General features: G+C 36.5%; 1 protein-coding gene across 1 annotated transcript in view; it reads right to left on the reverse strand.

Annotated features, from left to right (window-relative positions):
- The window catches only part of Exoc6b (exocyst complex component 6B), a 629077-nt gene that overhangs the window by 255899 nt on the left and 358162 nt on the right, over positions 1-15016 (reverse strand). The window contains exon 18 of the mRNA XM_008824711.3: positions 14582-14761. Within this exon, the coding sequence (XP_008822933.1) occupies positions 14582-14761 (180 nt within the window). The remainder of the gene's footprint in view (positions 1-14581; positions 14762-15016) is intronic.

Genomic DNA, 15016 nt, shown 5'->3' on the forward strand with positions numbered 1-15016 from the left:
GATAGTGGGCAGCCTTGTCTGGTTCCTGATTTCAATGGGAATGCTTCCAGTTTTTCTCCATTTAGAATGATGTTGGCTGTGGGTTTCTTATATATGGCTTTAATTATGTTGTTTCCTCCAGTTCCAATTCTTATGTTGCTATTATTATGTTCCCTCCAGTCCAATTCCCTCTAGGACTTTGAACATAAATGCATGTTGAATTCTGTCAAAGGCCTTTTCTGTGTTTATTGAGATGACCATGTGTTTCTTGTCTTTGAGTCCATTTATATGTTTCTGACGTTTATTGACTTATGTATATTGAACCATCCCTGCATCTGTGGATGAAACCGACGATCATGGTGGCTGATCTTTTTGCTGTGTGTCTCTATGCAGTTTGCAGGTACCTTGTTGAGAATTTTTCATCTATGTTCATTTAAGGATATGGATCTATAGTTTTCTTTTTTGGTTGTATCCTTACCTGGCTTTGGTATTAGAGTGATCCTGGCTTCACAGAAGGAATTTGGAAGTTCTCCCTCCATTCCTATCTTTTTGAATAAATTAAGTAGTATTGGATCTAGATCTTCTTTACATGTATGATAGAATTCTGCTGTAAATCCATCTGGTCCTGGGCTTTTTTTAGTCAGGAGGTTTTGTATTACTGTTTCAATTTCTTTTTGTGTTATGGGTCTGTTTAAGCTGTTAATCTCTTCTTGGTTTAGTTTTGGTGGTTCCCATGCGTTTAAATATTTGTCCATTTCTTTTTTAGGTTTTCAAATTTAGTAGCATATGGGTTTTTAAAGTATTCCCTTATAATGTTCTGTATCTTTCTGGTGTCTGTTGTGATGTTTCCCCTTTCATCTCTGATTTTGTTGATTTGGAGGTGCTCTTTCTTTCTTTTGGTTGACTGGGATAGTGGTCTGTCAATCTTGTTTATTTTTCAAAGAACCAGCTCTTAGATTTGTTGATTCTTTGTATTGTTTACTTTGTTTCAATTTCATTAGTTTCTACCCTGATTTTTGTTATTTCTTCTTGTCTGCTGGGTTTGGATTTCGTTTGCTGTTGCTTTTCAAGTGTTTGAGTTGCAACGTTAAGTCATTTATTTGTGTTCTGATTTTTTTATGTAGGCACTTAGAGCTATAAACTTCCCTCTAAGGATGGCTTTCAGTGTGTCCCAGAGGTTTTGTTGTGTTGTATTGTCCTTTTCATTTAGTTCTAGGAATACTTTTATTTCTTTCTTAATTTCTCTTTTGACCCATTCATCATTCTAGGAGTATGTTGTTTAATCTCCATGTGTTCATGTGATGATTAGGGCTTCTTCCAGTGTTTATTGTAAGCTTATTGCATTGTGGTCTGATAGAATGCATGGAAGTATTTCAATGTTTTTGTATTTGTTGAGGTTTTTTTTGTGCCCCAGTATATGGTCAATTTTGGAGAAGGTTCCATGGGGTGGAAACAGCATATTTTAAAATGAAAGGGAGATCTTTTTTAAAGAGTAAAAACTCATTCAATTTTATATCTTACAATGTTTATACTGAGTTCAATGTTGTATAACTGTATTAATTCAACCTGATCCTAAAAATTTACAGTCACTTTTGAAAAAGATGTATCCTTGCTCTGGAGTGTGTTACTGAATATGTTAAAGCTGTAATGAAATGCTTCTTCTAATCATGTGGTTATTAAAATTTTTTTAAAAAGTTAAAAATAATAATTCTTCAAAGCATAAAAATTTCCTCCTTAATAATTAGTAGATGTGAAAAGCATTACCATTGAAATCTACCTGATGACTTTATATCCATGCTCAGATGCCAAGGAGCTCAGAAAGTAACCGACTGTAACTAGTAATAATCAGATATATAGAAATTAGAAACACATGGTGCAAACCTCTTTGCGTTAACTGCATTAAAAATGAATTTTTCTGTATGAAATTACGTATTTTAATAATGAAATGAAGATCTTTTTTAAAGGTTAAAACCTCATTTAATTTTATGTCTTATAGGGTTTATACTGCATACAATATTGTATAACTGTATTAATTCAACTGTAAACCTAAAAATTTACAGCCAATTTTGAAACAGGTCCATCTTAGCTCTGGAAATTGTTATTGAATATGTCAATGCTGTTGTAATGAAATGCTTCTTCTAATTATGTGGTTATTAAATGAATAATTTTTTGAAAGTGTGACATAGAGACAGCCTGAGAATGCCTGATCTGATCAGGCCTCCATGTGGTGGTGAGCTTCCCCAAATCCTGCCTTGCCCAACCTCCTAATCAGACCATGTGAGACCCCTCCCACTACACCAGGGTTAGACCTCTCTGCCTGATAGTAGGTCCTGCCACCTTAACAAACTGACCAAAAGTGCCTGGATCTGATCTCTGCAGTGGTGAGTTTCCCCAAATCATCCTGTTCCCAACACCTTAATTGGGACCATGTGAGGCTCATTCCACTTCTCCAGGGCTAGACTTCTCTGCCCTACAGTAGAAGCTGAGACCTTAGCACACTGCCTGAGATTGCATAAATCTGGGCCTCCCCATAGTGAACTTCCCAAATTGTGCTGTGAGTGCTCGCTAGTAGGGCTCCAGATTTTAGAAAGCCTGAGTGTACCTGACTGGAGCCTGACTTGGGCCTCTGTGAGAGCTCCTGATCTGAAGCCATCAGTTCCCTCCAATATAAAATCTGAGAGAACGTGAAACCTAGACCAAGCAGCTTTACATACCCAATAAGGAAACAATCAAGCACATCAATAATACAAATAGAAGCAAATTTCAACTCCACAAAGGAAGGCTTCAGTTTCATGCCACAATCACAAACAACAAAAGAAATCCAAATGCCAAAATCACAATGAAAAAATAATATGGAAAACCAAAACAGTATGTTCAAACCAGTCCTACAGAAGAGTTCTACAAAGGAGAACCTGCTAGAAATAACCCAGACATGGAATTTAAAAGAACAATCATAAACATGATCAAAGAAGTCAACAAATTCACAGAAAACATAAACAAACAAATCAAAGAACTAAAAGATGAAAGGGATAAACTTCTGACTGAATTCACAAAAGAGACAGAAATAGTAAAGAAAACTTAGACTGAAATGAAGAAGGAAGTAAAAGACCCAATAAGCCCATCTGAAACAATAGGAAAAAGCCTCAAGGATAGAATGAATGAAATGGAAAACAGGACATCAACACTGGATGATTAAGTAGATGAATTGGACCATTTAAGCAAAGATTTTGAAAAAAATCAAAAACACAGAAATGGAATATGAAGGTAATGTGGGCCACCATGAAAAGACCAAATCAAAACATCACAGGCATATAGGCAGAAGAATTTCAGGTTAATGGTATTGACCAGATCTCCAACAGGATTATAGAAGAGAATTTCCCCAAATTAAGGAAAGACATCCTCATACAAACACAAGAAACACATAGAACCCCAAATGGACAAGACCAGAAAAGAAACTCCCCATGGTATATCATAGCAAAAACACTAAATGTACAGAACAAAGAGAGAACACTGAAAGCTAAAAAGAAAAACAACTCACATAGAAAGGAAAACCCATCAGAATTATAGCTGACTTATCAATGAAAACTATGAAAGCCTAAAGAGCCTGGACCAAAGTTCCAAATGACCATAGATGCCAAGCCAGAATACTTTACCCAGCAAAAATGTCTACTATAGTTGAAGGAGAAAGAAAAATCTTCCAAGACACGAATAAGCTAAAAGAATCCATGTCCATAAACCCCACCCTTCAAAGAATACTTGAAGCAATTCAAAGAATGGAGAAAGGAACAACTATACACCAGGGACAACAGAAAGAAACTAAATGAAGGTATAATTGAGGAAACACAAAATTAGACAATGCAAACAGTAATCATAATGATGGCAACCAACACACATCTTTCAATAGTAACTTAAAATATCAATGGACTGAACTACCCAGTCAAAAGACACAGTCTAGATCAATGAATTAAGAAACAAATCCAATCCTTTTTCTGTCTCCAAGAAACCCATCTCACCTTTAAGGCCATTACTTCAAGGTGAAAGGATGGAAAAGAATAGTCTAAGCAAATGGCACTAAGAAATAAGCAGGGGTTGCAATTCTAATATCTGACAAAATAGACTTCAAAATAAAACTATTTAGAAGAGATAAAGACGGTCACTTCATTCTGATCAAAGGAACAATTAACCAAGAAGATATTACAATCATGAACATATATGCACCTAAATTCATAAATACAACACTATAGAACTTTAAGACACAGATTAACCCCAACTCTGCAATAGTAAGGGATTTCAATATCCCACTGTCTCCATTAGACAGGTCAACCAGACAAAGAATAAACAGAGAGACATCTGAATTAAATGATACCATACATCAAATGGACCTAACATACATCTATCAAATATTCTACCCAGGGACCAAAGAACACACAAAGAACGCACAAAACAAACCTCAACAAATACAAAAAACTGAAATAATTCCATGCATTCTATCAGAACAAAATACAATAAAGCTTAAACACTGGAAGAAGCCCTAGTAAGTACATGAACTCATGGAGATTAAATAACACACTACTCCTGAATGTTGATATTATATGTTTGTGACTTAAAAGGAATTGACAACAAAAACAGAATGAAAACACATTAGAAAAAGTATCTGCAAAACACACCACCAAATTAATTCCAAAGACACAACTGATTTGCAAAATTTATACTTAGAAAAAAACCCAGCGACTAATGTTAACATGAACAAAATGTGTCACTCCAGTAGAAAGAGAGTTTCAGCTCTAAACCTGTCAACAGAAAAGGATGCATTCAGTATTTGCAGGGAGTGTTTCCAGAAGTAAGTGCTCTGATATGCTGCTGGAAGAGGCCTAAATTTTTGCATTCCTTTTGATGGTCTGTTTTTCACTGTGTCTCAGAAATCCTTAGAATATGCCTTTCTATCATAAAATTCCACTTTTGGAATTCTAATAATGAAAAAAATCATGGCTGTATTATAAATTTTAAATAAAATTGCATTCAACACAGTATTGTGTTTCACATAATGAGTTGTTTTTTGGTCTAGTTACACAGATGTGCTAGCTAATTTTATATATGCATATATGATGTCATCCATTTAATAATGTAGAAAGATACTGTAACTATGTATTTTTAAATATTTTAATTTTTCTAACTAGAAAACCATTATAAATGGTCCATACAATTTGATTTGATTTTTAGTATACATCCACATATATTATTCATTTTTTTCCTATGTGGAAAGTATCTAGAATTATGTACTCCCAGGCTTAGCTGTGCTTATCAATGTGTAGCTTTTGGATTTTCCTGTGATTTTATTTGTCTTTTTATTTTCTGTAATTAAATATTTGTCTTTTCATCCTGGTTGGCAGGGGTAGGTAATATTTAGAGTTGGTATCTTCATGTCCAGAATTAGTATGTCTTTAGAAACCAATTTTTAAAATAACACTGTTATTGAAGAAATATTTTTTCTCAGGGATTTTACTTTTTAGAGGGGAAAATGTGGAATAGTATTTTAGCTGCTGAGGGTCCTTCAGCTTTGTGTGGTGAGGGGCATAAGTAGATCTTTCAGCACCATAAGGAGGAAGCTCAGGAGTAGATGGTCTGGGGTTCCTTATACTCATCTCCTTTGATTTAAAGAGTGATACCCTAGCCTGATCATATACTCTGTAACCTGAGTCCTGTGCTTGTATCAACTTCTGCAAGTCAGGAGTTGCTTCTCTCTCTTTGCTGTAAATTTTAGGTCATTTGTTTAACTCCAAGTGCATAATTTCACCACGTATGAACTGTGACTTTTCCTGAGGTTTCCTCTTTTTTGTTCATTCTAAGCTGCCATTGTGTAAATACTGTATAACCTCTCAGTGTGTGTTAAGCTGACTCTACCATTGAGATTAAGGGTCTGTTTTACCATGTACCATTCAGAATAAAATAAAGGCAGGAATGAATTGAAAATCCTAGTTCATCAATATTGCCTCCATAAATGCCATGTGTCTGTCTTCCCTAAAACAGAGATCCTTTTTCTTTTTAATTAGCATATATTGTACATAGTTGTACATCATAAGTTTCAATGTGGCATTTTCATACATGTATGCAATTTACCTTGAGAGATCTTTTTTGAACATCACACTACTTAGGCTGATCAGTCATTCTATTCAATAAAATCAGATCTCATTTCTAAAACTCCCCATTTTGGTTTTCTACAGACAGTGAACGAAGTTGCTTCAGAATGCTAGGTGATTTCTTTGTGCAATCCTTGTATATCATTAGAGAAAGAATGATGGGGAAGAAGCTTTTTCTGAGAATGAGCACAAATTAGTTGTCTTTTATATAATACAAATATTTTCTTTTCATACTTAAAATTCCTAGTCAGGAATGACTCTGAAGAGGTTGGTGCAAAATATGTATGTGAAAAGAACTGAAAAGAAATAGGCAAGAAAATGCTTCTCTTAAACTTTGAAATTCCCTGTTTCTCTTAGTTCTTGGGGATATCTTGTTGCCATATCACAACAGTAATATGGTCAGAGGGCAAGGTCAGTGTCTTAACAGTGTGTATATGTGTGATAGTGTGTGTTAGTGTATCAGTGTGTTTGGATGAGGGTGGAGGCCCTAGATTGTACTCTTTATTAAATACTGAGTTTGAGGGATGGGGTTATTACTGAATTTTTCCCTTGAAGTCTTGGTGATCAGGGTGGCTTCTCTGTTTTCATGAGGTACCCAGATGACCAATCACAATGTTTTCCAGTTAGAGTGTTGAGTGTTAAGTGTTACTGTGTCCCTTGAGTTAACAGATGATGTAAGTTCACAAGCATTTATCTCAGGCTCCAATCATATAATTCACAATTCCATGCATAGTTACCCATTTTGCATGCTCAGTATAGGAGCATATTTTTAAGAATTTATCTTTGTTATCCTGATAATTATTTCTAGTATGCTAGAGAGGAAATACTGTCTCAAGTAACAGAGCTAGATGAGAGAATCCTCATTTTGTTTTCTCTGTCTGCTGTCAATATGAGTTTGTAATGACCCAAGGCAGAAATCTGTCCTAACCCTGTTGGTGTATGTATTGAGTGTGGACATTCTCTTTGTTTCTTTGTCTAAGAATACAATGCTACCTGTGCCTGGTCTACTTCCTTGGTAGAAGCTGTCTCTAAGGAAAAATTATTTTCTACATGTAACTTTCTGAATTCTTCCCTTTAAAAGTTCTTCTAAACCCACATTTTCTTATCATTGTTTAATTTTATGAACTACTGATACTGCAGGACTTATCAGATAATTCTGCTATTGAGAAATTGTCAGTTCCTCTCTTTAAGTAAGAATCTTCTTTGTGACTGTTCAGATTTTCCCCAATGGGAGGCTGGGGGGATGACTCAGCAGGTAAAGTGCTTGCTGTACTTGCCCAAAGACCGGAGTTTAGATCTCCAGAACCCACTTAACAGCTGGGCAGTGTGGTGGCCTGCTTGTAACCCCCAGCACATAGGATATAAAGTCAGGGGCTCCCTGAGATAAGCTGGCTATTTATAGCCAACATGGTGAGATCTGAGTTCAGTGAGAGACTCTGTCTCAATATTTAAGGTGGAAAATGATCACAGAAGACACCTGACATCAATTTCTGGCTTTCCCATAGACATATACATGCATACATACACGCACACCACACACATGCATATATAACTTTTTTTTTCCTTACTGGGACCTCAAACTTACTTTTTGTTAAACACAGACACTCCTCCCAAACCAAAGTCATGCTATTTGCCAAGCACCTTAACTCTTTGCTGCCCTGAGTCTTTTTATTGTTCCTTTAACGTCTGTATATTTACATGTATTACAATCTTACATGTCCTTCAAAGCTCATTTCAAGTACACTCTGAATGAAGCCTTTCTCGGTTCTACCTAAGAACTAGATGTGATAGCTTCCTCTGTAGGCACATCTTATGTGGCATGAGCCTTTTTTTTTTTTTACTTTTATCTGCATTTATTTTATGCTCAATTTATTCCTGTGCCATAAGTTTTTGTTTCTTCAGTTTCTTCTGGGATATCTTTTTCTTTTGTGCAACTTCCTCTTCAGGCTTAGAAACAATTTGTTCCTTTTCAGTGAGGATCCTTTCGATATGGCAGGGGGGCTCATGTATGAGTTAATGCGACCATGAGCTCTGTAAGTTCTGCAGCGAATCTTGGGCGATTTGTTCACCTGGATATGCTCAATGACCAGAGAGTCTACATCTAAACCCTTAAGTTCACCATTACTTTCTGCATTTTTAAGCATGTGCAGCAAAAATTCAGCACTCTTTTTGGGCCACCGCCCTTGTGTCCAGCCCCACTGTTTGGCCAACTTCACTGTTAGAACACAGGAATGGCACACACTGCTTCTTTAAAGTGACATCTTTCAGATACTTGGTAGCTTTTGGATATGCATACCCTTGATGGCCTGGGCAGTTTCATGTGTGTTCTTAAAGTGAACATGAAGATTGGAAACTCTTGATTTGCATGATTTTGTAGGGTTTTCTGGGTCAAGAGAGTAATGAACCATTTTCACAGGTCACCTCGGGTGGCTTACAGGAAGAGACATGAGACTATTTCTACCTTGGGTAGAGATATCAGTCATTTTTATCTTTGAGTCAGAAAGAGGAAGGATGGTAATTCAGAATCCACCTAGGCTTCACTCCAGTGTGTGGAGGACTCAAGCTTGAATAGCTCTGCTGGTAACGTGAGCTCAGGGAGGCCATGTGCTTCATAAGGGATACAGCAAGCAGATGACAGGGTCAGGATTTAGATAGATAGATCTGCCTGAAAAGTGTTCCACTGTACTATCTTACTATTAATGAATGTCTGTGGACTGGACCTTGTGGTGGCCATCAAGAGTCTCTGAAGAGCAGCACCTTGCGTGAATGGTACACAACAAGTCTTTATAGATTTTATATGCTTTGAATTCTTTATTTGTACATGAATTCTTGCTCAGGGATTAAAAAACTTTTTCAGCCTTATGTGTCATTGAAAGTAATTAGATTATGAAAAAGAAAAATAGTAAGATTTTATTCAGATATAAAAACTAAAACTTTGAGTTAAAATTCTGACCTCTCTCCTTACATATTTTCTCATGTTTTCACAAAGAGAAAGCATTACTTTTCAAATGACAGAAATTTTAATTACAAAATGACTTCCATTGAGATATCACTGTAATGTTCAAACTCCTTTTCTATTTCATTATCTTATTTGGCTTTTAAAAACAACCTTTATGATAAGTGAGCAGTAAATGCTTCCCATATTTGAAAAATGTGGAAACTGAAGCCTGAAGAGATCTTGCCCAAGGTCAGAAAATTAACCAGTAGTCTTTTACCTTGCATAATAGTAACCATATTTTGAGGATGTACCAGATACAAAGTCCTATGAGAAATATATTCTTCATGCCTCTCTCCTTCTTCACACCTCTCTCTCTATCACCTCACAGCTACAGAGGAGGAGTGCTAGGTGTGATGTGTGGAGCCATCTTCTAAATTCCTTTTCCCTGTGTGAGTCCCTTTTCTGTTTGCTTGTTTATTGTTGGTGCATAAAATTTTAGTCATTATGACCAGAACATTTCTCAGTGGGGAGATATAGTGATGTCATCATAAAGTAGGGACTCAAGCAGAGGGGACCTAGTAAGTGAGTCACTTATTTCTAGCTTTCCTGTAATACTGTATTTGACACATTATGTGCAAAGTTTCTCATCTGGTGGTAATAATAGTCTGGGTTTATTCACTCTCTGTGGCTTTCTCTGGAACACAGCTGGAAAAGTTCTAGGTCTGGGTGAGACAAGCAGGCCTCAGAGCCTTCAGGATACAACGACATTTGTCTTTCTTTTTTTTAAATCTATCTATTTATTTTAACTTTAACAAAAACTTTATTAAGAATTTCATACATGTATATAAGGTGATTTGATCAAATCCATGCCCACTCCCTCCCCTCCAACATTCCCCTCTCTGAAGAGGTATAAAATCTTTTAAGGGTTAGATACAAGCTCCCCAATACTTTTGACATTTTTGGCCTTTGGAACAGAGTATGTTGCTAACAGGCCCAAGGACATTTTGACTTTTAGCCAAGAAACTGGCTACATTTCTTTGGGGTCTTTTTACCCTAACTGCCTAGCCAATTCCTACCTCCTATTCTTATCAATTACCTCACCCTGCATCCCTGTACAGCATGGAAGAAGTCAGAGCGGTCTGTGTCCCTATTCCCTATTGGCAATTTGGGTAAAAATGACATTTTTCTTCAAATTAATTACATGGGTAGAATCAATGTCCAAAGAATTTCCACTTTTCTTTCCTTTTCCTTTCCTTTTTTCTTTTCTTTTTTTTCTCCAATGGACAGAAAGAGTAGATTTGTTAATGATACTTCTGACTACCAAGAAATTGATTTATGTTTCCTGTTTCTACACTTTTGACCCTTAGGTTATTTGGGCTATCTTGAGTACATTGACCAACAAATTAGCTCCTTGTTAGTATGTTGCTGGGCTTCCAGGTTTAATCACTTAAGTTCTTTGGAGGTTTTTTGTTTCTTTACTTCAGAGACCCTTGTGTGTCTCTGTAAATTGGCAATTTTCTCCCAATAAAGCTAGTGTTCCCAGCAGTAGTTTCTGTTCTTTCTGGTGGTACACAGCCAGCAGTCTTTAGCCTCTTTAACGATACTGACTTTTGAATTGTCTCCTTTTCTTATGATTCAAAATAAAAGTTTGTTTGAAATCAAATAGCCTATTAACTCTAATTCTGACTTTGGGATAAGAAAGGGTGACAAATAAACAGAAGGTAGAATTCAATGGACATGTAAACCTGCTGCTTTAAATTTCCATGCCTCACAGCCTGCACTAGGGAGAGTCAGTGAGCTCAGCTTACTTAAGTGTTGTCATGCTCAGTCTCTTGGTAGTGTTGCTCAGCTTAGGAGATGGAGAGAGACTGAGTTAGTTATTCCTTCTCATGGTACTGAGGTACTATGGTGATGGGTGTTATCTGAGGACAGAATAATCATATCAGCATTGCTTATAAAAGTAAGTAGGTAAAAAAAACTTAACTGTGCAGTAAAATGTACATGGGTCCATGGACTATACTCTATTGCTCAACTAAAATATTACATACTTGTGAAACTAATTTTATGACTATTAAATTATATCCTTGGAAAATATTTATAATATGATGTTAAATAAAAAAGCAAAAAACAATTTTATATACAGATAGCTATTATGTGAAAATCTTCACGGTATAATGTAGTTGGAAAAAACTTCATTGTGAAATACAGTAAAGGTGAACAGTTGTATTGGCGATACGGCTTCTTATTTTTCTCTAAAACTGTCAATATTTTATGTATAATTGTTGTATTGACACTAAAATATTTACACATCTGCATTTTCTAAAAAGTTTTATGTTTTTTAATTCCTTTTTCATTTTAGATTTTCTTTTGCTCATACATTACACAAGTGATTGAAAAAAATTCCACACTTTTAATTCTTATCATGTTTCAGTCTCTTTCATCTAATCTATTCCTGTCCATAAAGTTAAGTTGCTCTTGACAGAGCAGGCTCAGGTGGAAGCAAATAAAACATTGCCCAAAATAATATATGTGGAACCAGGATTCAAATAGAGGTTTTAAAGTTTAAACAAATTGTTTTTCACCAAAACTTGAAACTCATAAAGGAACGTGTTTGGAGCCTGCATACTGTTGTGGGATTGAGGTTCCCTAGTAAAGTCCTAGGGGTGGGGACAGAATAATGAGAAACCTGATCCAGATTAGGTCAGGGACAGTAGGCACCAGCTGAGATGTGTGGTCATCAGGAAGAGGCCATGGAACAGTTTTAACAATCCCCTCCTCCACTGTAGTTCTCAGCCATCTTCGATGCTATTCTCAGAATCCCCTCCATAGAGCAGTGGCTTCAGCCTAGTGTATCTTTTCACTGCTGGCAAAAGAAGTATGTATATTTTGGGTGTGCAGATAGTCCTCTTTAGAATGACTTATCTCATTTTCTAATTATTCTTTTAATAAATTCAAAGCCTATTTTCCCTATAAAGTCTTTCTAGATTTCGTCTTCTCTTCAGAATCTGTATCGACATCAAGGATTTGACTTCATGTTTTCATTCTCTGCTGGAAACAATATATTATCTTTTATTCTCCCTTCTGTATAGTCCCCTTATAGTTAACCAGAGTTTGGGTGTGGAGAGATGACTCAGTGGTTAAGAATACTAGCTGTTCTTCCAGAGGACCTGGATTTGGTTCCCAGCACCCACATGGCAGCTTTAAAACTGCCCATAACTCCAGATGAATCTTCCCACTAAGAATAACTAGAAAAGTACAAAATATAGAAAAAGTTTTCTTTAAACACATCAGTGTGCTATGAACAGTGAGGATTAAAAGGGAATGAAACTACGGCCAGGGAACATCTGAGGATAAGTAGCTGTCCTGGAGGCACTGACTAAACCCCAGCAGAGGCAAAAGAGAGTAAGAATTGGGCACAGCATCACAGGGAGAGAATAGCTATTAGAGATTTAAAACAAAAACTTATTTTTTTTCTGCTTTCAAATGGCTAGAGGGCCAAAATTAGAGAGCTGAGAGCTAATCCTTCCACTAGAACATTTGCTGAATTCTAAAGTTATAAAGCTTGTATTAGTTACTTTTCTGTTGCTGCGATAAAAACACCACGACCAGAGGAACTTATAAAGGGAAGAGTTTATTTAGCTTATGGTTCCAAAGGGGCAAGAGTCCATCATGGTGGGGAAGCATGGCAGCACAGGTGGCTGGAGTAAGAGCAGAAGCTAAGTGCTCACATCTTCAAGCAGGCACAGGAAGCAGAGTGTGACTGGAGATCTGGTAAGACTTAAGAAGTCTCTAAGCCCACCCCCAGTGATGGACTTCCTCCAGCATGGGCACACCTTCTATGACCTCCCAAAACCTCACCACTAACGAGGGGCAAAATGCTCAAACACTTGGAGTCTATGGGGGACATTGTCATTAAAACTACCACACAGCTCATAAAAATTAAGGTCTATACAAAAACATTTGAAAGGCAGAGTAAGATTTCTCAAAGTTTCACAGTGGTGCAGACACAGAGACTCAGCAGTTCACATGAATCTCAGGTAAGATTGTCTTAATCTATTTGAGCTGCAGAAACAAAATACCATGGACCAGATAGCTTATATAAACAACAAAAATACCATTGACTAGTAGCTTATAAATAACAGAGATTTTTTTTTTCTCACAGTACTGGAACCTGGGAAGTTCAAGATTAAGGTGGTAATAGATTCAGTGTCTAGTGAGGACGAGTTACTACTACATAAAAGGCATCTTCTTGCTGCATTCTCATATGGTATAAGAAACCAGAAAGCTCTCTAGAGTGTCCCAAAAATGCCCCACCTTCATGGTCCATCACTTCCTATTGATATTCTATTGATAGGTCCAACATCTGAATTTTCGGTATACACAAAAACTTAGACCACGAAAAAAGCTGAAAGCTTTGAGGGAGTGGTACATAGACACTGACAACTTACAAACGCAGGTTTTTTTCTATTAACTGTAGCTCTGTATACTGCTGAGACTCTTTCTCAATATTTACCCCAAAAAGGTAAAAAGTCAATATGGAAAGCAGAAATTTCTAGTTATCTTCAGCACTGAAGAAATAGTGACATGGAGGTGCTAATCAACAACCCTGCTGTACCTCATCTAGAAGCAGGGACAACTAAGGTACATCACAACTGCAACTCAAACCTGGACCAAGAACATCAGTTCAAACAAAACCTAGCAGTATATTGTACTTAATAAAGGAAAGGATGCTAGAAGATGGAGTCTCCTCGTATTTTAAATACAATGCCTAATAACAAACAAAACAATAGAAGAGACAGAGGCATGATACTTAAAACCAAGGAAGAAAATCAGAAACAAATCCACCAATACACATATAAATACTGTTAATAAACAATGACTTTAAATGACAGTGACTAATATAATCAAGAAAAAAAGACAAATTAGATAAAAAGATAGGAAACTTCATCAGAGAATTTCAGCTTATAAAAAAATTGAATGACGATCTTAATCTGGAGAGATGGTGCAGCCGTTAATGGCTAAGGCTAACAACCAAAACGTCAAAAAAATTAAACAATGTTCTAAAAGGAACACACCTTAAATTTTAACAACCACATTTCTTTTATATTGTATCTTGTACTAATTACCTTTAACTTAATTGGAAGACAAAATAGTAGGGACCACTATGAGAATAAACAAAATGCTGGGGGTAGTGGTACACATCTTTAATCCCAGCATATGAGAGGCAGAGGTAAATGGATCTCTGTAAAATTGAGACCAGCCTGGTCTACACAGCAAATGCCAGGCCAGAGGGGGCCACAGGGAGACCTTGTCTCAAAAAAGACCAAAAAAGTAGAATAAAAAGTCTTTGAAAACAAATGACAAGAGGCCTCAAAATCCCTACAGGGATTTATAAATCTATGGCAAACTTTTATACACCAAAAAGCTCCCTGGAATATAAATCAGAAATGAACATCTTTTGCCAAGCTACAGTTTAAGAGACCTTTTTCTCTATATTGTGGGAAACACAGGAAGAACTATTACTTACAGGAAGGTGAGTGAATACAGCAAATGTGCTCCGCAGGAAGGCGATGAGGTCCACTAGGTAATCACTAGCTTTGTTGTCTAAATCTCCTGCCATCCAATCATAGTCAGCAAGCTGAAGAAACTGGTCAATCTTCTGATTTAAGTTTGTATAAATCTCCTCTTCAGCTGCATGCCTAGCATCCTATAAAATAACATTTAAATGTAAAAAGACATTCATGACCAGTATGAAAAGGGAAAAAAATTACATAATGTGGACCACCACACATATCTACTTAGTAAAACAGTTGGAAATATTGAATCACATCAGACTCCATTAACTTTCCCTTTCCAAAAGCACAATATAGCTCTATCTCTCTCTCTCTGTTTCTCTCTGTATTTCTCTGCTCTATCTCCATCTCTCTCTCTCTCTCTTCTCTCTCTCTCTCTCTCTCTCTCT

Source organism: Nannospalax galili, unplaced genomic scaffold (assembly GCF_000622305.1).
Source record: "Nannospalax galili isolate Female #2095 unplaced genomic scaffold, S.galili_v1.0 scaffold389, whole genome shotgun sequence".
NCBI lineage: Eukaryota > Metazoa > Chordata > Mammalia > Rodentia > Spalacidae > Nannospalax > Nannospalax galili.